Genomic DNA, 27041 nt, shown 5'->3' with positions numbered 1-27041 from the left:
TAATTTGATGGACCTTAATATAAAAAGAGCCCTAAGCATAAGCCTGGTTAGCCTATGCTTTGAGCCTGTCATGTTGTCATCTTATAATGAGCCAACAATGATCATAACAACATCTAACATTAATGAATATTCTTACTCCATGTCTATTTGTCTCTAACATAATAATCATTTATCCTGATATCTAAGGTTGAAAGTCTGAAATGATAAAAGAATGTGCTTCAACTTTCTTTGGTTTTAAGGTCGATTAAGTTTCCATCCATATCCAACTTTTGAGGTAGTTCAAATACACGCACAAATAGTTCTGATTTGGTGATAAAGTGGAGATCTAGATAAAACAACTCAAACTTGCCTCAAATGGTATTGAGATATTTCGCCGCTGAAACTACCACCTGCGCTTACGATAGCAGCAGGCTTATTTGCCGAAGCATTTGGAGGTCTTGAGGCCCAGTCAATAATATTCTTCAATGGACCTAAATATAGAAGGTGTAAACATTGGATGTTAATTTTTGAAGATACAACAACAACAACTAAGTCTTTTCCCATTAGGTGAGGTCGGCTGTATGAATCCTTTTACGCCATTGAGCTCTATCTCCTATTATATCATCATCTATATTTAAATAAATTTTATCTTGTTTTATTGTTGCTAATCAAGTCTTTTTTGGTCTTCCTCTTCCTCGTTTGATATGCATGTTTATCATAGTTTCACATCGCCTAACTGGAGCATTTATTGGTCGTCTAAGTACATGTATCATCTTAAACGTGTCTCTCGGAGTTTTTCCTCAATAGATGCAACTCCGACTTTCTCTCTAATGCTCTCATTTCTTATTTTGTCCATCTTTGTATGTCCACCTTAACATCCTCATCTCTACAACTCTCATCTTCTCCTCGTGTGCTGAGTCATAGCCCAACATTCGACTCCATATAACATAGCAGTGTCTAGCTGCGGTTTTATAGAACTTACCTTTAAGTTTAAGAGGTACTTTACGGTCACATAAAACACTTGACGCCTCCTCCATTTCACCCATCCTACTTGTATTCTATGTAAGACATCTCTCTCGATCCCTCCATCATTTTGTAAAATGATCCTAAAATTTAAATCGCTCGGTTCCAGCAACTCGTCCTCTCCTATCTTAACAATTGTTTCATTACTTCTAATATTGCTAAACTTAAATTCCATATATTTTGTCTTTAATCTATTAACCTTAAAACCTTTCCCTTCTCGTGTTTCCTCCAAGATTCTAACTTAGCATTTACTCCTTCACGTGTCTCATCTACCAAAATAATATCATCTGCAAACAACATGCACCACGGTATTGTGTCTTGAATGTGCGTAGTGAGTTCGTCCATAATTAGTGTTAAAAGATAGGGTTCTAACACCTCTCTTTTCTAAAATTCGCCATATAATTTCTCTTGTGACTCTATCATACGCTTTTTCTAAGTCAATGAATACCATGTGTAGATCTTGTTTTTGCTCCCGATATTTTTCAATTAATTGTCTAAGAAGATGTATAGCTTCTATTGTCGACCTTCCAGGCATGAACCCAAATTGATTTTCTGTCACTGTTGTCTCCTTCCTTAATCTTTTTTCTATTACTTTTTCCCAAAGTTTCACAGTATAACTCATTAGTTTAATACCCCTATAGTTTGCACAATTTTGTACGTCTCCCTTATTCTTATATAAGGGAACTAGAGTACTTATCCTCCATTGATCAGGCATTTTTTTCGTTTTCAATATCATGTTAAATAATTTTGTAAGTCATTCAATACCTTGTTTCCCTAAGCACTTCCATACCTCTATTGGAATATCATCTGGTCCAACGGCTTTTCCATTGTGCATCTCATTTAAAGTTTATTTTACTTCTGAAGTTTGAATTTTATGATAAAAATTAAAATTTCGATGCTCATTTGACCTAATTAAATTACCCAAGTTAAGTTGGTCTCCTAAACCTTCATTAAAAAGTTGATGAAAATACCTCTTCCACCGCTCTTTTATTTCTCCATCGCTTACTAATACCCTATTACATTCATCTTTAATACATTTTATTTGGCTAAGATCTCTTGTTTTTCTTTCTCTCACTTTAGTTATTCTATAAATGTCTCTTTCTCCTTCTTTTGTATCCAATTTTTGATATAACCGTTCAAAAGTTTCATTTTTTGCTTCACTCACCACTTTCTTAACTTCTTTCTTGGCTATTGTATATTTTTTTAAGTTTTCCTCATTCTTACAAATATATAATTCCTTATAAGCTATTCGTTTTTCCTTCACTTTCTCTTGTACTTTCTCATTCCACCACCAAGATTCTTTACTTAGCGGTGCATGCCCCTTTGACTCACCGAGGACACTCTTAGCTACTATTTTCAACTTTGATACCATATTATCTCATGTTGTATTAGAGTCATCGTATATTTCACCTAATGTTTGTACTTCTACCTTCTCCTTAAATATATGTTGTTTCCCATCCTTTAACTTCCACCACTTAATTCTAGGAATTGTATATATTTTCTTTCTATTGATACTATGTTTAAGACGTATATTCAACACTACTACCCTATGTTGGGTAGTTAAGCTTTCTCCAGGGATGACTTTGCAATCTTTACAAATCTTTCTATCTTTCTTCCTAACCATAAGAAAGTCATGTCAATTTGCGATTTATTATTCCCACTTTTGAATGTGACTAAGTGTTCTTCTCTTTTCTTAGAAAACGTGTTAGCTAATATAAGGTCATATGCTATCGTAAAATCTAATATAATTTTTCCTTCCTCATTCCCATAACTCCCATGTACTCTCTCATATTCCTCACTTTTCACTCTGACATGCCCATTTAGATCACCTCCTATTAAAATCCTTTCATTTGGTGAAATATTTTGTAATATTTCATCTAAGTCCTCTCAAAACCTTGATTTGGTAGCTTCATCTAATCCTACTTGTGGTGCATATACGCTAATTATGTTCATAGTTTCTTTCGCCACTATTATCTTAAGGGCTATAATTTTATCCCCTTTTCTAACTACTCCTACAACTTCATCCTTTAACAAACTATCTACAATAATACCCACTCTATTTCTTGTTTTACTCTTTCCAGTGTACATAACTTAAAACCCGTGTTCTCTATCATATTTGCCTTCTCACCTGTCCATTTTGTCTCTTGTACACACAAAATATTAATTTTTCTCCTAATCATCATATCTACTACCTCCATTGATTTACCAGTGAGAGTTCCTATGTTCCAAGTTTCAAATCTTAGATTATTAGTTTTCCTATCATATTTGTTCTTATCTAACGTATGGTGTGAGAACTCTTGTCTATTTAACTCTACACCCAAGTTCTCATGGAGATGTAGCGGTCCTTACTGAGACGTTACAGTCGGACCCTGTAACGCGAACTCTTGCATATTTATCACTACATCCGAGTTCTGGAGATGTAGCGGTCCTTGCCGAAACGTTACAGTCGGACCCTGCAACGCGTTCCTTCCGGGGAACAACCCAGCATTAGCACAATAGTTTAATGGATTCATTCATGAAATATTTGCCATAGTTTGACGTTGGCTGGCAACCTAACGCAACCCTCCTCCTTTATCCGGGCTTGGGACCGACCATGACCAGTCATCATGACCGGTTAATTTTTGAAGATATGCAATGTTATTTCATCTGGTATCATCTACGCTCATGATAAGAACTAAATATATAATACCCTCCTGAATTGTACCAATACAAATAGAATGACAAAAAAACATGTTCATCTTTGAACTTGATTGTATTTTATTAATGAGGTTCAAGGTAGTATCCTGTTTTCTAGAAAGGTTTTATAGCAGAAAACTAATGCGAATGTTTGAGGTTCCAAAATGTGTAAAAGATTTTTTGCAAAAAATTCTAATCAGAATTCACTCTTTCGCAGCACTGAGGTTCCAAAATGTGTAAAAGATTGAAGTCATCTATTGTTTCTATCAGTTTTCATAAAACACGATCTCAGGCATTCACTTTAAAGTATATAGAAAAGTTCAAATCAAGGTATACTCAATAATGAACAGAATACGAAGATAATAGGCGTTCGTAATGGGAATATGGATTATTCATGATGTCCATATTGTCTATATTTCTATGGGACAATTTATTGATATATCTCTTGATATTTTCATTATATAATGTGTCCAAGTCTTTCATTGGAGAGGTATAGAATAGTTAGAAAAGGGAGAAGAAGAAGATCCATTAGGCAATGAAATTTAGTTTGTCAAATCGTCGAGAAGCGTTCGTCACTGTAACCTTCTCGTAGATGGTAAGAGACGAATTCTTTCATCCAACGGTTTTTCTCCTCCTTCAAATTTTACCGCAAAGAGGTATGATTAATTGTTTTGTACTATAAATTTCAATTATGATTCCTTTTTGGTATTAGAGCATTAGCATTGTGCCTAGTTGTGATTTCTCGTCGCCGTTAATTTGCACGACTAATATATAGTAGCAGACGAGCACCGGCGACTGTATCACGACAGTAGGATGCCGACAGTAGGGTCATAGGGAGACCGGCGACAAGGTCGCATTAGCACCATTACTCGGCAGCGCACTGCATCAGGTTGGAAAATCGCGATAGTGTCGCAATTTCCACCGGAGCTGGGCTCGGGCCATGGGGAGATGCTGGCAACTACATTCCGGAGCCGGAGAAGGCTTCCCGTTTGGCCGGTGATGCGCTAGTAGCTGGGACGCGTAGAACAGCGATCGACGACATCATCGGGCAGAGGTCAACCGGTGTCCAGCGCCGGAAAGGACTAGCGACCGCTCGAGTAGGCCGGAGATTAGCCTTAATGGCCAGTGACCGTGTCTGTCGTGGTTGTGTGGAGGTAGTGGCTTGTAGCGTGGGTGACGTGCGGCGGAAAGAGCGTCGGGAAAAAGAAACACGAAGTACAGTACTGTTTCGTTTTTTTCCTTCATCTGCACGATAAGTTTTGTAGATAAAAGAATTCAAAATAAATTTTAAAAAAAAAACGTGAGCAGTGGGCTTCACGTAATGACGAGTTTAGTTTAAGCCAAATGGATTCCTTTGAATGAGATGGTCTAATTAGACCATTAGGATTAGACCATTAGGTCTAAGTTAAGTTCAAATTATTACTTGATTTAATGGATCAGTTTGACTCAAATCAGAATTAATTTGAGTTGATTTAATTAACCTTGGATCAAATATTATCAAATGATCATATTTATTCTATTAGGTTAAATTTGTTCTAATGAATTAAATTTGTTCTAATGTGTCAAACTAAATCTAATAGGTACTAGTTTAATCAACCGGACCTAAGTTTATTAATATATAAGTTTGAAATTGATTGAAATAGACTTAGATTAAACGATAACAAAATATAGGTATAAAAAATCTCTATCTAATTAGATTAGCTCTAACGAGGACAATGGACCATGCATTGAATCTGGATTCCCGATTGACCGGTTCAATGGATCAATCAACTGAGACTCCTGAAAATCGAGAAGTTTTGTTTTTCTTGATTTATTATGTTAGTTCTATGCATGTATAAATTGAATTAAGCCAGTTTTGTACTGATTTATTTAATTTCAATTTTTCAAATGGCACGGACAATTATCACATTGACTCGTCGTGAAGTGCGACAGAACCAGCTCAGGGAGGAAAGTCAGGAGATAGAGTATAACTACGTTTACAAAGTCGATGAACACGTTGGACGGCTTGATGAACTATTTTGAAAACTTGAGCGAAAAGAGTTTCCAGTCTTGGACAATTATAAGATCTGGGTTTTGATGCGGCATCATCATAGACGTGTCACATATTCAGAATTATGTAAGGAACTATTTCACCATATGATTGAAGAGGATCTTGTAGAATTCGAAGAGGACCCGTAAATAATCGAGGAAGAGAATCCGATTGTGAATCCAAAATGAATTTAGGCAAAATTTGCCATCATAGCCAACATTGACCATAACAATATCGGCATTAATGAATATTTTTACGCCATGTCTATTCATCTCTAACAAAGTAATCATTTAGCCTGTCTGAGGGTAAAAGTCTGATGTGATAAAAGCACTTGTTTTAATTTTTCTTTGGTCTTAAGGTCAATTAAGTTTCTATCCATATCCAACTTTTGAGGTGGTTCGAATATGAACACAAATAATTTTGGTTTATTGATGAAGCGAAGATCTAGATAAACTCCAATTTACCCCAAATGGTATTGAGATCTTCCACTGCCAAAACTACCACCGGCACTTACGATAGTGGCGGGCAAGTTTGCCCAGGCATTTGGAGGTCTTGAGACCAAGTCGATAGATAGTGTTCTAGATAGTGTTCTTCAATGGACCTAAATATAAAAGGAGTAAACATTAGATGCTAATTTTAGAAGAAGGCGCTATTTCATCTTGTATTATCTTCATTCATTATAAGAATTAAATATATAATATGAACTTGATTATATTTTGTTAATGAGGCTCAAGGTAGCATCTTGTTTTTATATAAAGGTTTTATAGCAGAAAGTTAATGGGAATGTTTGAGCAAAGTTATAAATTACTAAGCAATTGTTTGAGAAGAGTTTTTAAAACTATAAATTGAAAATTCAAATCAGAATTCATTAGTCTTGTAGTTTTTAAAAGTATAGTTTTTGCCTAATGGGCACACAATTTTAATTGCCCAATCTATTTCCATTAGTCTTATATTTTCTTCTATTGAAAAAATAGATTCATAGTATCAACTACTATTAGTAAAAACTAAAAGTCTTTGCTCATTCCTATATAATTTATTATATTTCTTTTTTAAAAAAATATTATTTTTATGACCCATTTGGTAAAAATAGACAGTGACAGAGGCTATATTTAAATTTATTTATTTATTTTATTGAGTTATGGTAATTCAAAATGTTATATAGTTTGAGTTGACTTTATGATTTTATTGTGTCTTATAGGAAATAATATATACTTTAAAATAACATAAAATATTAAAATATGTATCATATTTCAATCGGGAATTGCCCACATCTATCGTTTGCAATTACCCAAAAACATTTTGAAAATGTCACATACCATTTTTTCCCCTCATTTTATCCATGCCAAATTTAAGAGCAATGATATGTTCAAGAAAAAAAATTCAAGGAAAAATTCAAGGATAGACACATAAAATCATGTTCCACCATTTTACTTTTTATGGGCCCCATCATTTTATATGAGCATATCATTTTTCCAAATTTAATTGCCCGCTTTACGTTTTCTTTTTCTTCTCCTTATGCATCTGAGATTTCTTCTTTGGCCTCATGTATATAATAACAGAATCAATCGCAAAATTTAATTAGGATTTGAGATTAAAAAAAAAAAGATAAGTATTTAATTAAAACGGATCTAAATTAGTTCCGTCTAAAAATTCAATTAAGTCTATTTGATTTAATCGAATAAAGAATTTTAAAATTGAATCCAAATCAAATTAACTAAATTAATTATTATTTTTTTAAATAAAATTTTAAGTAAATTGAATTAAATTTTAAAATTCAATTAGTTAGATCGTTTTGTTTAATTTAGTTAAACTTTTACTCGCAGAGATGAACATTACGAAATTAAAAAATCATAAGGGCAACTGAGAGATTTTATACCAGACGACGCTGCCGCTAATCAATGGACTTAATTTGTTCGAAACATAATGAATCATAAAATTTAAAACCCACTTAACTTAATTTCATACAGTAAATTATCTTAACAAAACCATAATAACTCCAAATTATTTCCTAAATTGACTCGAGTTAATAAAAACTAAATAGATTGACCATAGGAGGAAAAAAAAAATTTAGGAGCACTATTACAACTGCCGGAGATCCGTGGCCGGATCTAATATGAAACTAATGTCAGGAACAACCACACCTTAGCACAACCTCCCATATTGAAATCGAATCCAAATCTCTACCAACATAGAATTCAAAATCGAAATGCCTTATCCAATCTTAGGAATAATTTTAAATATTTAAATTATTGTTAATATTTTTAATAATAATCTTATTTTTAAAATTATTAATATATATAAAATTTTAACTTTTTAATAAATAAAAGAAAGACAAGCATGGTTTAAATGTTAATATTCATTAACTTGTTAAATAGCATACCCAATATATTAATATATTCCTTTTATTAACCCATACTCACATTTATTTTAATATTAATTAATTATTTATTTGTCACACCATCCATTTATTTATTTTTCTTTTTTATATCTAAAATTTGTTATACTATTTGAAGAGATGGGGATGCCTTAATTAAAAAGGGCAAAGTCAAATCTCATGCCTTGTTGATATTTAGTATGTCTTGATGGCCGAGTAACGGGCCTAGCGGGCCGCAAACAATACTGGCCGTCAAGAGCGAACCAATTCATAGACAAGAGACTTGAAATTAGACTCGTCTTTCAGTTTAGTCAACCGAATCGGGTTCAATAAATATAAGCAACTCATATTAATGCAAAAATATAAAATCCATAGATGTTCTCGAAATAAATAAGTTGCAATGTTGTCCCAGATATTGTAGCAAAAATATAAACGGAGTCAAAAACATCAAAATGCCATGCAGAATCGGAATAACATAAATATAGAAACCTACGAACATAATTGGTACAATGGAACGGCTCACTTCTTCTTGGCAGCAGCCTTAGTAACCTTGGCCCCAGTTGGATCCTTCTTCTCGACGCTCTTGATGACACCAACAGCAACGGTTTGTCTCATGTCCCTCACGGCGAAACGTCCAAGTGGTGGGTACTCAGAGAAGGTCTCCACCACCATTTGTTTGGTGGGAATCATCTTGACGAATCCAGCATCACCGTTCTTAAGGAACTTGGGCTCCTTCTCAAGCTCCTTGCCAGACCGTCGGTCAATTTTTGTAAGAATTTCAGCAAACTTGACGGCTAAGTTGCAATGTTGTTCGAGATATTGTAGCAAAAATATAAACGGAGTCAAAAACATCAAAATGCCATGCAGAATCGGAATAACATAAATATAGAAACCTACGAACATAACTGGTACAATGGAGCGGCTCATTTCTTCTTGGCAGCAGCCTTAGTAACCTTGGCCCCAGTTGGATCCTTCTTCTCGACGCTCTTGATGACACCAACAGCAACGGTTTGTCTCATGTCCCTCACGGCGAAACGTCCAAGTGGTGGGTACTCAGAGAAGGTCTCCACCACCATTTGTTTGGTGGGAATCATCTTAACGAATCCAGCATCACCGTTCTTAAGGAACTTGGGCTCCTTCTCAAGCTCCTTGCCAGACCGTCGGTCAATTTTGGTAAGAATTTCAGCAAACTTGACGGCAATGTGGGAGGTGTGGCAGTCGAGCACTGGGGCATATCCGTTGCCAATCTGGCCAGGGTGGTTCATGATGATAACCTGAGATGTAAAATTAGCTGCCTCCTTTGCAGGATCATCCTTGGAGTTGGAAGCAACAAAGCCACGCTTGAGATCCTTGACTGCAACATTCTTAACATTGAACCCAACATTGTCACCAGGAAGAGCCTCTTGCAACGCCTCGTGGTGCATCTCCACTGACTTGACTTCAGTGGTCAGACCAGTAGGGCCAAAAGTGACAACCATACCAGGCTTAAGCACACCAGTCTCAACTCGCCCAACAGGGACAGTTCCAATACCTCCAATCTTGTAGACATCCTGGAGAGGCAAACGTAGGGGCTTGTCGGTGGGTCTCTTTGGCTCATTAACCAAGTCAAGGGCCTCAAGAAGGGTCGGACCCTTGTACCAGTCCAGGTTGGTAGACCTCTCAATCATGTTATCACCTTCAAAACCAGAAATGGGAACAAAAGGAATCTTGTCAGGGTTGTAACCAACTTTCTTGAGGTAAGAGGAGACCTCCTTGACGATTTCATCATATCGTGCCTTTGAGTATTTTGGGGTAGTAGCATCCATCTAAAACCAAGAAAAAAAATCAAAAAAATTAGACGAAAGCATCCAGCTAATGGCTAACATGCAATGAGATTGAACTATAACTATATATCATCGAAGGATAAAACAGAATTACATGGTTGTAATCATGTCTAAAAGATTAATTTACTGAAAGTTTTGAATTTGTAAATCACCTTGTTGCAGCAGCAAATCATCTGTTTCACACCCAGGGTGAAAGCAAGAAGGGCATGTTCTCGTGTCTGTCCATCCTTTGAAATACCTGCCTCAAAACCACCAGTGGTAGAATCAATAATGAGAACAGCACAGTCAGCCTGAGAGGTTCCAGTGATCATGTTCTTAATGAAGTCACGGTGTCCAGGTGCATCAATAACAGTGCAGTAGTACTTTGTGGTCTCAAATTTCCAAAGAGCAATATCAATGGTGATACCACGCTCCCGCTCAGCCTTAAGCTTGTCGAGAACCCAAGCATATTTGAAAGACCTTTTATTCATCTCAGCTGCTTCTTTCTCAAACCTTTCAATCACACGCTTGTCAATACCCCCAAGCTTGTAAATAAGATGGCCAGTTGTGGTGGATTTGCCAGAGTCGACATGGCCAATGACCACAATGCTTATGTGAACCTTTTCCTTGCCCATAATTTCTAAGAGGAAAGATCATAAGAAGTTAACAAAAAGTATATAAAAACCAAAGATGTAGCATTTATTACAAGTATTTTTGGTCATCATAAATCATAGTATCACTCTAGAACATTTAACATATTGTTCTGTTCCAAATTTGAAATACTCTTGTAAACATGCAAGGGGGAATGATCTCCTCAGCAAACCAGAAATGAACTCAAAAAGAGAAAACCCCCTATTATCCTCAATATATGCCACCAGGACAAAGCCAGAGAAACACTAAATTTGGAACCTGGAAGCTAACAGCAGAGGCAAAGCTAACAGAAATCAACCTAGCAAATGAACTATAAAAAAGACATGTTTCTGGTGTGCCACAAGTTGGAATCACGGAATTAATGACTATACATTTTTTTTTTAAATCGAGTAAATAGCTACAAAGTTCAATTTATAACAAGATATACAATCTCCAACACTAACATGGTCCAAAAGAATAGCACATCATGGTTGTGCTCCAATATTGGACATATTCCTGGAACCATGTAAGGGGAAATGATATCCTGAGACAATAAGAAATGAACTCAAAGCATGAAAATCCCCTATACTGTCAATATATGCCTCCAGAATAAAGCCAGAGAGACACTAATTGTGGATACCTCACAGCCGAATGACGATGCAAAGTTAGAAGAGATCACACTGTAAAAATGACCTAAAGAGAAAAACACATTTTTCCTGGTCCATTCAATAAAACCACATCTAATAATTGTACATCAATATTTGAAAAATTGTATAGTCTAGTGATGTTTCGATACAATTTTAATGTTAGAAAGTTTGGTATGCTGCTGTAAACATAATAGCAGTTCTTTAAAACCCATCCGAGCCAGCTGGTTTAACTGATTATAGAGGATGCCAGTGAAAAATTTAGACCAGTTTGACTGAAAATTTGGGTGTTAAGCAAACTAGTAAAAACAAACTCAACCAGTATAAAACTGAAACCAAGAAATGCTTAGGACAAACAGAATTCTTATCTCAGTTGTATGTGATTTCTTATTAATAGATGATGGTAGTTAAAACCCCAGCTGCAGTTACAATTTCTTTTCTAATTTTCAAACTTCTTTACAAAAACAATTGACTGATCTAACTATTTAACTGTTAAAATAATGATTTATGATATATCATATTAATATATTAGTTAATCATATATTATATTAATGTTATATGTATTAAAAACTTTAATTAATGATGATATATACCGAAAAAATACAAATACATATTAAGAGTGAAGTATAAGCCATATGTTGGTGTCATTTTCTTGAGTCAATAGTTTTATCATTCAATTTAAAACTATTTTAATATGTTTATTAAAGTAATACCAAATGTTTATACTTATAAAAAAAAGGATTAGAATATCTATATTATTATTTTTAAATCTTCCCGTTTGACCAGAAAACCAATAAACCAACAGTTTCACCTGTTCAATGTCCAGTCTAGTTTTAAAAACACAGCATGTAAGGGGGGATGATATCCTGAGCTAAGAAGAAACGAACTCAAAACATGGAAATCCCCTATATTAATATATGCCTCCAGGACAAAGCCACAAAGAAACACTAAACTGAAAACCTTGAAGCTGAAAGGGAGGCAAGACTAAGATACATTAAATTAACAAAATAACTCTATAAAAAAAATTCTCTTGTTCAACAACCAACTACATCTCCATAGTGAACAAATCTGAACTACAGACTTCAACAAAATTCCATGTTTACAAAAAAAAAACAAGATATGCACATCGAGAACTGTGACACCGGGAAAGGATGAGTTAAAAAATCATGCATGTGGTTTAAAACAAAAAAAAAAACAATAACTTTCGTCGATTTATAAAATTCCATGAGCAAAGACATCATCTTTGACAATAATAACGAGACAACATCCTCCGAACTATGCCAATCATAAGTAGTAGTTGGTTGATCTAGCAGAATAGAGATTCTATAACACGGTTGCTAAACGATTCTACAACAGCGTTATCAAAGTAACCGGTAAATAATCCATTATCTAAAACTTATAATCCAAAAATCAGAAACAACATAACTAGATCATTACACGATACCCCAAACGTGATGCAACAATTCCTATCTTCTTAAACGCATGATACCGAGCTAAAAATAGTAGTAACAGACGAAGCAATGGTGTACATAAGAGCGATATCTCACCAAATGAAGAACTCGAGATGAAGAGACACTGGCCGCAACACGCGAGCGCCGAGCAAAGGAAATGAGAGGGTCTGCGGGTGTCGCCGTCTCGTCGGCTTTATAGACGGAGGGGACTGGCCACCCGCTTAGGTTTTCTATTTCAACCGTCAGATTGTAATCTTATGGTCATTATGGTCGTGATCGGATGGGAAATCTACGGCCACACAATGTTTAAACAAATAAGTAATATGGCTTTTTGAAAGCCCAATAACCTTTTGTTATCGCAATAGCCCAAAACAAATGGCCCAAATAAAAGAGTAATATATTTATGTTTGCATTGTAATAAAATAATAGAGTAATACGGTATATATAAAATAATAAAATCTCATATATATATATATGCTTTTTTTTCTCTTTTTATATGCAAACTTTTTTAATTGGCCTATAGGCATTATCATTACTTTTAGCATATGCCTTTATTTAGGATTGTGAATGAACAATATTCTCGTGAACAAGTACAATGCACTTGCAAATGTTTACTCAAGATTAGTGGATCTCAATTGTCAAGCATAAAGGGATAAAAGGAATCTCACCTTAGTTCCATCGAAAAGGAAACTCTTTATACGATATTGATAACATTGGTGGATCATTGGGTAGCACCATCGCCTTGTGATTCCTTGACCTTAGGAGCCAACAAAGGCCATCTAAGCGGCCAATTTATAATGAACTTGAAATAGTATATTTTAATGCACATCAATCTTTTGCCATCGTGAATAATCGAATTGGTATTCGGATGATGAATTATCATATAAAAATAGAGGTTCAATCTTTAGAGAATAAAATTTTTAGTATCAAAAGAGACGTCGTTCGATTATCTTGATTTATCTCTCTTCTAAATATTATGGGATAGACATGGAGAGACGAATGAGATGAGGGCATTACTTTTTATCATATGAGTGTACATATTCATATATGAAATAAAAATTAGTATTAAAAAATATTTATTGATTTAGATTTCTCTTAGCAATTGTCATGCTTAATTTGTTGGAGCAAAAGATTATATTATTTATCTTAAGTAGTTTAAAATTATTAATTTTATAGTAAAATATAGATAGATAAATTATAGAAGATATTTTATCTTTATATAACAGTGCTTTTACAAGAAAGACTAAGAACGTGCTCAATTTATATCTAATAGATGCTGATGGTCTACCTTTTCATCAATTATCTCTCAATAGAGATGCATTTTTTTTAGTCTTATTGATTGAGAAGATTTTATTTTTTTATGGCATTACGTGTTGAATTGTTATTGGGTGACTGAATAGGTCCATGAAAAGCAAAAGATGTGATTGGATTATTATTATTATTAAAATCATTTTTTTTATAATTTTCATATTTAGGGTTAAAAAAAAATTGCAAATGTATACTTTTAGATTGCAAGCTCTTTATGCAACTTGTAATTTGAAAAATGTAACTTTGGGATAATTTTCAAAGGTAAAATTCTGATCAACTCACACTTTAAAAAATGGCACATTCACTCAATATTCAACTTTGAAAAGTTTAAAGTGCAATAGGTCAAAGAATCCATTTGCCATGTGGTCCTAAAAAGATTGGATATTTAAACTATATTATGTTTTTAAAATGCGAGGAGAATGAAATAAGGCACTTTTGGTAATAATTGATTACGAAGGTGACTTTTGTAAATCCTATATATTAGGCACCTTTTTCTAAAATTCGCTATATCATTATTATTGTTACAGATATAATAATGGATTGTTTGCGACCATCCATTCCACGTGACGTCTCCTGGTTGGTCAGCCCCCAAGTGGCCCACCGACCCACCGACCCCTCGCTACCATAAATAGGAAGGCAATAAGATTTAATATATAATTTTGCTTTCCTTTCGTTAATTTTTTTAAGGTTCGGCAAAGCCGCAAAGGTTACCGTAAGCGGAAACGTCGTTCAATCTTGAGCGGGACCCACCTACGTGGAGACTTGAGCAAGTGGGTACCGAATGGGTTTACTATACTTATTCTAAAGTAATAATAATAATAATATTATTATTATTATTATTTATTAATACTATGAAATGTCAGTATCACCCCTCAAACACAATGAATTGCATTTGAAGTGCCCTTTCTCAGACTCTTCCAAATATTGACGAACCAAACATCAAACGTTACCTTAATCTTATCGCTTTTCGCTAATTCCCCATAACTTGCCGCACCCATCTTGTCCCACCCGAAAGCATCTCGTGAGACCACCTCTGTCCTCCCTGAACAGCGCCAACCAAAAGACAGGTATTTATATAAGTTTATCGATTCGGGTGTCAACTATTTGAAACGTGTCTTGGTCCTGTCCTTTCGTAGCTACGAGGCGACGACTAATTTAATAATCTGGAGCCATGTGGAATGATACTGTACGTTCGATCTAATCGGACGGTTGCATTTTGGATGCCACCGATATTGGGTCTCGTAGCGATTGGAGAAAAGCGAAGTCGGGATACCGGTTTCTTCTGGTCACGGCTCCGCACGCCGTTTTATTATTAGGGTCCCACCGCCTTCTCTATATATCGGTTATCATTGGCGTCTCCTTGAACTCACTCCTCTCCGCCGCAACCGCCGTCAGTCGCCGGCCATCTCTCGCCGACGCACGCTTCTTCTTCCTTGTCGATACATCGTTGCTCCATTGGGCGTGAGTTTGTATTCTTTCGATCTCTTTGGATATTTCGAGCTATCCGCGCTGACTTTTTTTTTTAATGATTTACTTCCATTTCCATCGATTTCGTTTTAGAGAGGAGATATCGAGCTTCGGGATCCATTGTTCAGATCGAATCATTGGGGATTGAAGTCCAGATGTTCCGTAAGAACGATTCCGCCTTATCCTGCTTCTACCTCTACTTGCTCTGGCTCTTCTTCCGAAAATAATTAAGAAGTAGATTCCGAGCTGAGGACGAGTTGCCTGCCATCGTTGGGTTGATTTAGATTAACGAAGGTTGATTTTTTTCTTAAAAAAAATCTGTATCTGTGGGTGAAGAAAGAAATGTTGGATCTCAACGTGGTGTTTTCGGAGGAGTCGGTGGTTGCTGTTGATTGCGGCGGCGGAGTGCACATGGTTACCTCGGAAACCTCTGAGTCGTCCATCCTTAACACTGATGCCTCCAATGGTGCACCGGTTGACGAGGGATCGTGCTCCACCCGGTTGGTTGCTGCCGCCGCCTTCAAAGCAGGAGAAGGTGAGAATGATGTGAAGATCGACGAGGAGAGAGAATATTTTTCACACGAGTCCCGGCTAGTAACTAAGCAACTCTTTCCTCTAGAGGCGGCGGTTCCTGACGGTTCAAATCCAATAGCTGTTTCATCTTCCTTGCCGTCTTCATCTAGATCACAGTTGATGGATCTTAGCCTTTATCAGACTAATGATTCCTCAGAGGCAAAAGTTTTGCATCCAAAGCAGTGGCAGCAGCTACAGCCACAGCTTCAGCAACAACAAATGAAGAAAAGTAGAAGGGGGCCTCGATCCAGGAGCTCTCAATACAGAGGAGTCACTTTTTACCGGAGAACAGGAAGATGGGAATCCCACATCTGGTAGGCATTTTGTTTTTTCTTCCTCTCTAAAAATATTTGTGCAGGCTTGCTATCACTTAACTAAAATTTCGTAAACAACAGGGATTGCGGAAAGCAGGTTTATTTGGGTAAGAACTTCCTTAGCTATATTATTCTCATGAATTTTAGCACTTGTGCTATGAGATTATCTAATAGATATATATATTCTTATTGGGTGGAATTCCAATAGGTGGTTTTGATACTGCTCATTCTGCTGCAAGGTTGGAATGATCTTCTATGAATATTTGAACTATCACATTTTTTTTCTTCCATTTTTTTTGTTCATTTACCAGCAACTCTAAATGCTCTTTGATTCTGTTTATAGAGCATATGATCGAGCTGCAATTAAGTTCAGGGGACTTGATGCTGATATTAATTTCATTTTAAGTGACTACGAGGAGGATATGAAACAAGTAATTTTTCATACTGGCATATACACTGTCTAATGATTCTGATAGATGATAGATGAATATGTCAGATTGAAACTTCCTTCTACAATGTTAGATGATAAATTTGACAAAAGAAGAATTTATACACACGCTACGGAGACAAAGCAATGGCTTTTCAAGGGGAAGTTCCAAATACAGAGGGGTTACTCTTCACAAGTGTGGTCGCTGGGAAGCTCGTATCGGGCAGTTGCTTGGAAAGAAGTAAAAAACCAAAGCCATTTATTCTTATGTTTTATTTTTCATGTTCTTTTTCTTAACAAAAATAAGGTAGCATCAATTCTTTCTTTTGATCAAACCAGAAAAAGTTCTAATGATAAATATACATATTCTACCAAACTAAATAAAGAAGATTGTGAAACCTAGAGTTAACCTATGCGAAAACAATGGTTGGATGTGCAGGTACATATATCTTGGCCTATTCAACAGCGAAATAGAAGCTGCAAGGTTCAACTGAGCATGGAATATCCTCACTCCTCGCTATAATCTCTTGAAATCTTAATTGTAACTCTTCAAGGTCTCATTTATATGCCAACATTGCTTTCTTTATTTTTGTTGTTCTTCAACACTAGGGCTTACGACAAGGCAGCTATAAAATGTAATGGGAGGGAGGCTGTGACAAATTTTGATTTGAGTATCTACGAGGGAGATGTTTTGGTCAAGGCTGATGCTGACGGTATAATCTGCATTTTTAGGTTTTTCCTTACCTATCACTCATAGATAATCTGTTTGCTGTAATTCATGTGTTCTTTCGATTGTTTTGTCATTCCTCCAGGCCATAAAATTGATTTGAACTTGAGGATTTCTCAACCTGATGTTCATATTCAAAAAGGGGATGTAAGTAAACCAGACAATACCTCATTTGAGGCTTCATCTACTAAGAAGGTAATAGTGTAATTTGTTACTCTTGCAATTTCCTTTGCTTTTGAGTCATTAGTTCTCATAATCAGTAGAGCGTTTCCTCTTCCTAAAGTGGTAGACTCAAAACTATGGCTCGTTGTAGAGCTTGGACAGTTTGAACTATCGCAATCAGCTTTAGAAAGAAAATTCCATGCCTATTTTGTTTCTTGTTTAAACATTGCTTGACATCAACCTCGCTCATCTGTCGGATATTCTGTCTGGTTTCCCACAGAAGCATTATTTGATCACTAATTGCGGCTACTTTGTCTATCTTTCTTTATCTACAGAATAGCCACCCTTCCCAGGAAAGAATTTACCAAGATACGTCCCTTTGGAATTCTCATTCATGGGCTGCTCAAGGTCCTGCTTTTAATTCCAACATCGAGGTAATTTCCCCCTTCGAGTTGTGGCTGTCTCTATCTTGATACTGCAAACAGAATAAGGATACTGCCCATAACATTAGAACACTACTGTTCAGAGCACTTGCCTTTAGATGTATCAGGTTCTCTCTTGTTTCTTTCTCGGATTCTGTCTTTTTCTATGTAGTAATGCAGAAGGAAAATAAAATCTAAATTTTGCAATGTGTTTCTTAAACCACTTAATGATGCTTATCTTGAACTAAAACGTTCACTAAAACCACTGTTTAAATGACGCACTTAATCTATTTCTTTGATTCTGGTTTTCTCTTAGATTCTGGATAGCTTTGAATGAAACATGTTTATCCCAAAGCAATTTGATTTCATATACTGAATTGTAGTTTACAATAATTATATACTCTGACATGAAACAAACCAAATTACTTGCATACAAGTTCTATTGGTTTTGTGCAATCAGTATTTGACTTACATGATCTCCTCTCCATTTTCATCTTGCTTGAGGACATGGCAGACGGATCACTAGATTCCACGGCCACTGTTCTCTTCTGCAGCATCATCAGGATTCTCACCTGCCACCTTAACTTCTGCCATTCGGATCGTCAAGCAGCCAGCTTCGACATCGTCTCCGTTCTCGTGCACCGGTTACAAGTTAAACACACCCCTGTAACACAAACCTGACATAATTTTTTTAATGTAATTGCAAAGAGTTTCACGTGTGAAAACATTATATGGATGATTTAAGTGAGATCCAATTTTGTGGCCCGAAAATTTATATTTTTTTAGTTAACACTTTTTATTGCAGTGTGATAGTTCCAGTCTCAAAAATAATCTCTTCATAAATTCTGATTCTTTATCGAGACTTGCATCGGTAGAAATTTGGTGCACTGGATCATCTCTTTATACCACTATTTTAAAAATAAATTAAGTGAAAATTATTATTATTATTTTTTGCCTGTCCACGAGTGGTGCTTAGGAAATGACAACAGATGTTGTAATTCATATACCCGACACACTACACAATCGAACTCGCAAGCTTAAACAAATCCAACAATGTCGTAAATTACTTCCAATTATAGGCTAAAAAGAAAGTGATAATTTGTATTCTCCAAGGCTGATCAGAAGTAATTAGCAATACAAATGCTACAATTATGATATCAAGATTCCTGAAGAACATTAACCCCCAAATCCAAACCCATTCCCAAAGGGAACATAAGTACACAGCAACTGTGTCATCAAAATCATGTTTTAGAACATGGAGATACTTTAAAACTTCATACGCTGAACTTGGGTGGCACAATTCAACAGAGGAAACCTGCTAAACGAGATGTCTACAGACGATACAAGAATCTGTTAGCTACTGATAACGATCGTAAGAGGAATAGTTTATCCAAGTACCTGATCATGGAGACGTTGATGATCTGCTGCAAAACCCAATCAAGTGGGTTGCTCAGTTTTCGCCTTCTGGCTTCAGAAAAAGAATAAGCACTATGAATTTAGAGAGAAAGCAATTGCCTTTCTTCTTGAATGTTTCCTAGCTAGGTGATAGTTACCAGATCACAGTTGGCTTCGCCACTCACTTCAGATGAATCCTGTGAGAACCTGTTAAGGAAGTTATACTCAGAATAAAAGAATCAGATGATTGTATTATGGAGAAAGTATGCTCAGTTAAAGGTGTCAATAGATGATGGCCAAGCTGATTCAAGCCTATTAGAAAATGAACAAGCAAGACCAGGAGCAACACAGGTTGATCCCGTCTCCTGCTCGCTAAAGACAATTTGCCAGTCTAGGTTTGGCTGTAAAACATCTTGGGAAAAAATCATATCCAATATGTTGTTTCTCATTTTTTTTAATGTTTTGCCAGTTCTTCCAAGTTAATTGTGAATGGGTAGATTGTTAGAGAGCATTTAAATAAATTGATTTTTATTTTAGCCTGTTTTCTAAAAACAAATTAAATAATCAGATAATTAATGGCAAAATTTGAGAAACAAGCCACATTTAATCTGATTCTTAATTAACTTAATGATTATAATAAGATGGGTAGATTATGATCACTGTCAACGATTTTCAACAAATAACTTGTCCCAAGCTTCATAAAAGCACAACTAAATTCCATTGTGGGTGGAGACATGGAAAAAAGGATGGAGTGTTTGTCCACAAATTGTAGAAGATGGCCAAGGAATTCTCAGGTGAGATCTTCCTTTTTTCTAGTGCTTTATATATCATATAACAGTATAAAGATATAACCTCCCTAACAGTCATGTCCAGAGATGGATTCCAATTGAATTCCTTGAGAGTGTGTTGTTGTCAAATCAACATATATGAGAAAGAAAACCATATAAAGTCGAATGTTATTCTCTTAAGTGTGCCATTGTTAGTAAACTATATTGTTATTAATCATGTGCAAATCCCGTGAATATGGAGTAAAAAAGGGTACTGTTATCATTTGTACATAATATTAAATGCATTTTATCCATGATCTATGTGATATTATAATATCTGATGTAGGATAAATGATCATATATACACACACACTTGCATTTTTCATATTTTCTCAAGAAAAAATATGTTTCAAAATTGAGCATCAATGAAGATGCACTTATTTTCCAAGATGTCCAGTCTGGTAAAATCAAGGAAAGAACCAGCAAACCATGTGTTCAAAATATGACAAACTGAGACAAAGATCAATGAAACAACCAATCACCTTATTGCTCTTGCCTTCTTTTTTTCCTCCTCTGAAGTGTTGAGCTTTGGGTTCGGTGCGAATCGTTCCAATCGAGCCTTCTTCTTTGCTGCCTCATCAATTGGATTATCCACCTTAAGTCCGAACCTACGATATGGAAAAGAAAGAGACTTTTAAGGATTTGCAATTTGAGGGGAAAAGGTAATCTTATGATGGAGCAAAATAACACCTCTCTGCCCGGGCTTTTCTTTTCTCCTCTTCTGCTTGTCCCGGGATCTTGCTTCCAGTTATGTTTGAACCAATTCCAAACCTGTAAATAAGATTTAACAAAATTAATATATAAGTGAGAAACACTTCTCACACTTTAAAAAGCAAACCTCAGTTAATTGACAAATGAACAACAAAACAATTGGGGGAAGCAAATATTCATGACCTGCTAAAGAAGTTCAATCTTATTAAGGCCTGAAAAATGGATAGTGATCCTAAGAAACAGCAAGAATTGGATAAACCAGTTAAATGCTAACTGGATAATTATAGGATCCTAAGAAATGCTAACAATCAAATATAGAGCAAAATATGGAAAAACCAGTTAAATGCTCTTTATGACTACGTAATTATCATCCTCAGCTGAGGACAAGAAACAGCAAGAATTGGATGCATTTCTTACCGCTAGGAAAATAAAAATAACTAAGATGCGAAAATGGGTATGCACGTTAGAAACCATAACTAATTGCTTGCTAGAAAGGAACATAATATTCAAGCAACAGCTTGGGGATCATAAAGTAATGAAAGGGATATGCATTCTCAATGAAACAACTTTGCAAAGCACATTATGAATAGGCTAGTCCTTATATCGTGTGAAACAATGCAGACACATAACCTGGGCAATAAATAAACTATTACCTATTTAACTAAAATCATAGATGCTCAGACCACATCTAACATAAAAAATTGAGAATTGACTAGCATTTAAGAGTAGAAAGTAACAATTATCAAGCCAAAACAAGATATGAAAATGAGAAAAACAAAAAGAGATCTGGGTCATAACCGTGACATTGACAGAATATATACACTAGGTATGGGCATTATTATCATTATTATTTTCTATCAATTTGAACCCCATTTGTTCCACAGTGAAAGCGTTTATACTCATTCAAGCAGGAAAAGTGAATAACCAAGACATTGATAAAATACATAGATGAGGTATGGCATTATTATTATTATTGTTTTTATCAAAACAATTTTGAACCCTATTTGTTCCACAGTGAAAGGGTTTATGCTCATTCAAGCAGGAAAAGGTGAACAAATTTCGTCCTAAAAAATCTTCCTGACTTTAAGGGAAAGAAACTGATAATTTTGAGAAAACAACACAAAGTATCAAGCACAAGGACTTCCACCATTTGATAACCAAAACAGGAAAAGAAAGCACTTATGGCGGTTCTTTACTGAGATCTTTTATTACGGTCAAGTTTCATGTTGTATGATACCATCACCTAAATAAAGAGAAATCAAGCATTTGTCTGTTGTTAATCTTACTCATCTTCCTATACCTCTCCATCTTCATTAGCCAATAATGCAAGTGTTAAATGCACATAATTACACTTTTCTTTTTCTATAAATAACTACAGCAGCATCCTTACAGCACAAAAAAATTCTACTGAATTACATTACAAGTAAAATAAATCTGACATGATCCAACCTGATTAGTTTCATGATCTAAAGTCAAAATCAACCTAAAGTAGTACAACAGAAATTACATAACAATCTAAACCTGAGTTATTAAATTCAATTCATATATACCAGACCATATTTCCATTTACAAAATCACAATACAATAAACAATACTACATGTGGCAGATAAAGTTCATAAAGAAACTGAATATGAAACCAAGTAGATACCGAAACAAAAGCCTAGTTTCAATGAACTATTCAAAGAAAGAACTAAACATTCAATCATATCTATCTACCACTGCGCAAAGGTTCTAATCTGTCCAAAATACTATCGTTCACCTCCACCCAAGGTATTCCAAATTATCTAGAGTCTTCTCCAATTCAGCGTGGTTCCATTTTTTTAACATGCTTAAGTTGCAAAATTACAAAACATATCTTCTTTTATTTTGAGGAAAAATCGAAATAGAAAACATGCATTATTAGCATATGTAACAAAGAGAGCAACTTAGACAGTTCGAATTCAAGGAACTAGATCAAAGTTCAAAACTTTCACCTCTCAGCTCGAGAATTGCGCTTCTCCTTCTCGGAAAGCACCACCTGCACCCCAAATCTCTCGGCTCGCCGGAGCTTTCTCTCAAGATCGGTGACAGCGCTGCCCTCGGAATTACTCGAAATCCCTGAGTTGACGCCCACAAGCTTAGCCACCTTCCGCTCTTCCGTCCGCCCAGGCTTTCCAAGCTCCTTGGCGTTCCCATCGGACTGCTGTGGGGTAGAGGTGAGATCTGCGATGACAGCTGCGGGAGGAGCAAGCTTGGTGGCAAAAGCCGCCGCCCCAGCGGGAGGATTCTCTACCGCCGCTTTCAGTAGAGGCGAATCCATGGCTTTGCGAGCGGGTTCGACGGAGCCCTTGGGGTTTTGGCCCTTTTTGGGGGACGCTGACGATATATGTCTCGACAAATCGGCGGTGGATATGTAACGGTTGAGCGTAACGGGTTCTGAAGCGACTTATAATCTCTCGAGATATAATTTTGACTATAACTATTCGTTGAAATAGAGACATTTTTAAAATAAAAAATAATTTATTTTAATGCTACCTTTTTCACAATTGGAACCAATCACCGCCTTGATTAGATCCCTTAATCACGATTTCTTACCTTAAACCCTGTCATTATATCTATCCTTATATCCCTTAATCACTATTTCTTACCTTGAATCTTGTCATTATATCCCTTAATCACGATTTCTTACTCGCCTCCTCCGGAACCGAGTGTTTGAACCTTCGTCGTTGGTCTTCGCGATGTCGGCAGTGGCAGCGTCTTTCGGGTCGATATCCCTCTCTCTTAGTCTTTTTAATCCTTTCTTTCGATCTCGTCTCTAGGTTTCGCTGATGCTGGAATTGCACTTGTGCAGATATGTGAAGGAGGTGCTTCCTCCGTCCCTCAACTCGTTTTCGGAACCACCAGCTCTCTTCGATGGCACCACCAGGTAATCCCTTTTCCGAATCATTAGTTTTGGATTACATCCGGTTTTCAGTTTTTTTTATTTGCTTCCTTGCGATCGGCTTTTAGGTTGTATATTTCATACATCTGCCCATATGCGCAACGCCCCTGGATAGTTAGGAATTTTAAGGTATTTTTTCCTTTATTGATTTAACAGATGCAATAAGTTTAAGATGTTAAATATTGTTTAGAAAGATTACGGCTTTGGACGGTTGATTTGCTTCGTGAGCAGGGTTTGCAGAAAAAGATCATATTGGTTCCAATCGATCTGCAAAATAGGCCAGACTGGTACAAGGAGAAGGTTTATCCTGGGAATAAGGTTCGATTCCCCTCGGTTTGCTTTTTTGTTCAATAGCTTGCGCTGGTTATGCGAGCTTGGTCATTATATCAATATATTCTCAATAGGTGCCGGCTTTGGAGCATAACAACGAGGTGAAAGGAGAGAGTCTTGATCTGATTAAATTTATTGATGAAACTTTTGAGGGTCCTAAGTTACTGCCTAATGTAAGTGATTTCTCAAAGCTCTCCTGATTGTGAATGTTTAGTTTTTTTGGTGTATAATATTGGGAGTTATAGGATCCCGCAAAGAGGCAGTTTGCAGAGGAGCTCTTTTCATACAGTGATATTTTTAACATGGTCATTTTCAAGTCATTGCCTGCTCCGGGAGATATTGGTGAAGCAGTTGGTGAATTAGAATTCTTATCAATTAATTTTTGTTATTTTATCGCATGAAATTGATCTATTAGGCACTAATCTACTTCACATTTTTTCATTAGTTGCTGCCTTTGACAAGTTAGAAGATGCCCTTTCAAAGTTTGATGATGGACCATTTTTACTTGGACAATTTAGTTTGGTGAGTAACTATGCAGTTTGTATAAATAATATATAATGTCAACTCAATCACATATTACTCCTGCCTTTCACGTTGGTAAGTTATTTCCTTGTGTACAGATCTTTTGCTAATATGCTTTCATAATTATGATATTTTATGCTTCATGTATCTGTCTTTTATATTGTCATGAAAACTTCATATATCTGTGTCTTACAACTCAATGCAAATCTTTAGACCCTTAATAAATCAGGGGAAACTAGAAGTCCTATGTCAGTTGTTGGTTTTTTATCGAATATTTAGCCCAAGGCAGAATCAGGACAAACTTGAAGTTTGAAACAACAGATTTGCTCACAATCAATTAATAAAGTATTACTATCTCTTCTCCTGCCAACTTCTATAAATCAAACAAAATAGGCCTGCCCTTCACATTGTTTTGTCTCATCAATATTTATTCCTACTATTTTACATGTCTGTACGTGTTGGTTTGGATTCCCACTTAGGGATTAAACATCTTCAAGAATTTTAAGCATTTATCAATAGACATGAACACCTTCCTTTTCTTTTTCTGAAATGTCATTATCCAATGAAGTTATTCAGTGTGCATTAGGAGTTTTATATTGGAAGTGGTGCTTCAACTTTGAAAGTTGATCTCTGATAAAGTTTTTTGGTCAACCTTTTGAGAGAGAGCGTGAGAGGGAGGTGTGAGCGGGAATCAATCATTGGCAAATGAATTATTGAGAGAGTATGAGAGAAAGATGTCTAATTTTGAAAGCTGTGAGAGGGAAATATTCATTACCAATGATTTTCAATGATTTCCAATGATTGCCAATCATTGCCAATGATTGAGAGAGATGAAGATAAGTGTGAGATCATTAGTTTCATAACTTCTATTCTATTTCAGATACGATGTTTAGGCATTTAGAGAAAAATGCCATATGACTTGTGTTTTTAATTTTTCAGTATTTGCGTGTCTAAACTTGTTTTTTTTTCTAGGTTGATATTGCCTATGCTCCTTTCATTGAAAGATTCCAGTACGGCTTAACTGAGTTGAAGAATTATGACATTACTAAAGGTCGGCCTAAATTGGCATTGTGGATTGAGGTAGTTCCATGCACCTAGAGAATTGGATCCTCTTCAATCACATCTTTCTTCTATATGATATGTGAAATATATGATTGTATAGTAGCAAAAAAAGATCTTTCTATATGATCCTTTATATTATATGTCTTCTCAACTTAGATGCAACAATTATTTTCAAATCTAATATTTATAAGCTAACAATGCAAGCTTCCTACTTATGTTAATTCTAACAAGAATTACATTGTTTAGGAATTGTACAAGATTGATGCGTACGCAGAGACTGTACAAGATCCTAAAGAGCTACTGGCTGTGGCTAAGAAGCGTTTAGGGGTATGATACATGGTTTTTGGTTTAAATTTAAAATTCCAAGTTTCACTTGAGTGTTCAAAATCCACAAGATTCCTTATGCTGTTTTATTTTCTTTGTTTTTCTTCAGATTGCCTGAAGAACTCCGCAGAGAATTTTTCATGTTATGGTTACCCCTCTGATGTGATTTTAAATAAAGATACTGTGAACTTTCCGCATTAAATATCTTTGCTTGATTTGAAATACTCGATTTACAGTATCGTATGCTTAGTATTGATGTTTCTACTTGCAATTGTGTAGGAGTATCCAATGTAATTGGCATCTTTAAATTAATTAATTATCATGGCTACATTCGAAGAACAGTTGAAGATAAAGATTAATACAAGTAGTGCAATAGTATACCTGGTAATACGGCATCATAATAGAAGAAAAAAACATAGCGTAGTCGACTAAGAGCTAAAACAGTTTGTTACTGAAAGTAGAAACTCGAAAAAAATGATCATGTTTCATAGAACAGTATTCATTATTCATCGAAATTATAAATGCATTTTTCTTTTTCTCTCTTCTTGTAGCTCCAAGCACATAACATCACTTCCATTTCTTGAACTTGCCCCCAAACATGCCATGCATGCTTCCCAAATATGCCCGATCACTTCTATATATTCTATATTTGAACTCCATGCCATGCTTCCCAATCCCATCACTTCTATATATTCTGTATTTGATTAATATATTTTGCCTTCCACTGTTTTACAATTTCACAAAATTAATCAATTTGTGTTCAAATTGCCCCATCCCACTCATGCCCACCTTTAGTAAAAAGAAGCAATCGATGCTTTTGAAATACAGAGCATTTCCAAAATCAGGTAAATTTTAGGTGTAAAATGAAATTTTTTTCCAATCCTGGTATTATAACCACGTGTCATAAACCAGTGGTTGGCAACGGTCTGTGGACCCATTCC

General features: G+C 35.6%; 4 protein-coding genes across 9 annotated transcripts; 2 read left to right on the top strand and 2 right to left on the bottom strand.

Moving 5' to 3' along the window:
• Nucleotides 1-8430: 8430 nt before the first annotated feature.
• LOC121989190 (elongation factor 1-alpha-like) lies at nt 8431-12855 on the bottom strand. 2 transcript variants are annotated; one of them, XM_042543076.1, is made up of 4 exons: nt 12705-12855; nt 10057-10523; nt 9263-9886; nt 8431-8858 (listed from the first exon to the last, which is right to left on the bottom strand). In XM_042543076.1, the coding sequence occupies exons 2-4, from the start codon at nt 10516-10518 to the stop codon at nt 8601-8603; spliced, it is 1344 nt and encodes a 447-aa protein (XP_042399010.1). In that variant the 5' UTR covers nt 10519-10523; nt 12705-12855; the 3' UTR covers nt 8431-8600. The 2 variants fall into 2 exon arrangements, with proteins under 2 accessions (XP_042399010.1, XP_042399009.1); XM_042543075.1 differs by lacking the exon at nt 8431-8858 and having other exon boundaries at nt 8899-9886.
• A 2369-nt stretch (nt 12856-15224) lies between these two features.
• Nucleotides 15225-18800, top strand: LOC121989189 (APETALA2-like protein 1). Of its 4 annotated transcripts, XM_042543073.1 has the most exons (12): nt 15225-15377; nt 15477-15918; nt 16003-16270; nt 16352-16377; nt 16479-16509; nt 16614-16701; nt 16793-16938; nt 17137-17181; nt 17307-17410; nt 17510-17619; nt 17922-18020; nt 18513-18800. In XM_042543073.1, exons 2-12 carry the CDS (start codon nt 15726-15728, stop codon nt 18687-18689), a joined length of 1287 nt encoding a protein of 428 aa, XP_042399007.1. In that variant the 5' UTR covers nt 15225-15377; nt 15477-15725; the 3' UTR covers nt 18690-18800. The 4 variants fall into 4 exon arrangements, with proteins under 4 accessions (XP_042399007.1, XP_042399005.1, XP_042399008.1 ...); XM_042543071.1 differs by having other exon boundaries at nt 15477-16270; XM_042543074.1 differs by having other exon boundaries at nt 15477-16270; nt 18523-18684.
• A 289-nt stretch (nt 18801-19089) lies between these two features.
• Nucleotides 19090-23294, bottom strand: LOC121989188 (protein MODIFIER OF SNC1 11-like). Of its 2 annotated transcripts, none has more exons than XM_042543070.1 (6): nt 22916-23294; nt 20921-21001; nt 20713-20838; nt 19562-19610; nt 19407-19476; nt 19090-19339 (listed from the first exon to the last, which is right to left on the bottom strand). In XM_042543070.1, the coding sequence occupies exons 1-5, from the start codon at nt 23239-23241 to the stop codon at nt 19459-19461; spliced, it is 600 nt and encodes a 199-aa protein (XP_042399004.1). In that variant the 5' UTR covers nt 23242-23294; the 3' UTR covers nt 19090-19339; nt 19407-19458. The 2 variants fall into 2 exon arrangements, with proteins under 2 accessions (XP_042399004.1, XP_042399002.1); XM_042543068.1 differs by having other exon boundaries at nt 19407-19472.
• A 252-nt stretch (nt 23295-23546) lies between these two features.
• Nucleotides 23547-26324, top strand: LOC121989187 (protein IN2-1 homolog B-like). The gene is made up of 10 exons (XM_042543067.1): nt 23547-23685; nt 23773-23847; nt 23931-23991; nt 24094-24180; nt 24267-24365; nt 24438-24546; nt 24638-24714; nt 25687-25794; nt 26023-26103; nt 26210-26324. The coding sequence occupies exons 1-10, from the start codon at nt 23660-23662 to the stop codon at nt 26216-26218; spliced, it is 732 nt and encodes a 243-aa protein (XP_042399001.1). The 5' UTR covers nt 23547-23659; the 3' UTR covers nt 26219-26324.
• The last annotated feature ends 717 nt before the right edge of the window (nt 26325-27041 follow it).

The sequence above is a fragment of the Zingiber officinale genome, chromosome 6B (genome assembly GCF_018446385.1).
Source record: "Zingiber officinale cultivar Zhangliang chromosome 6B, Zo_v1.1, whole genome shotgun sequence".
In the NCBI taxonomy this organism is placed as follows: Eukaryota; Viridiplantae; Streptophyta; class Magnoliopsida; order Zingiberales; family Zingiberaceae; genus Zingiber; species Zingiber officinale.
Note: the sequence above shows the minus strand (reverse complement) of the source record. Positions and strands in the feature narration are given on the sequence as shown.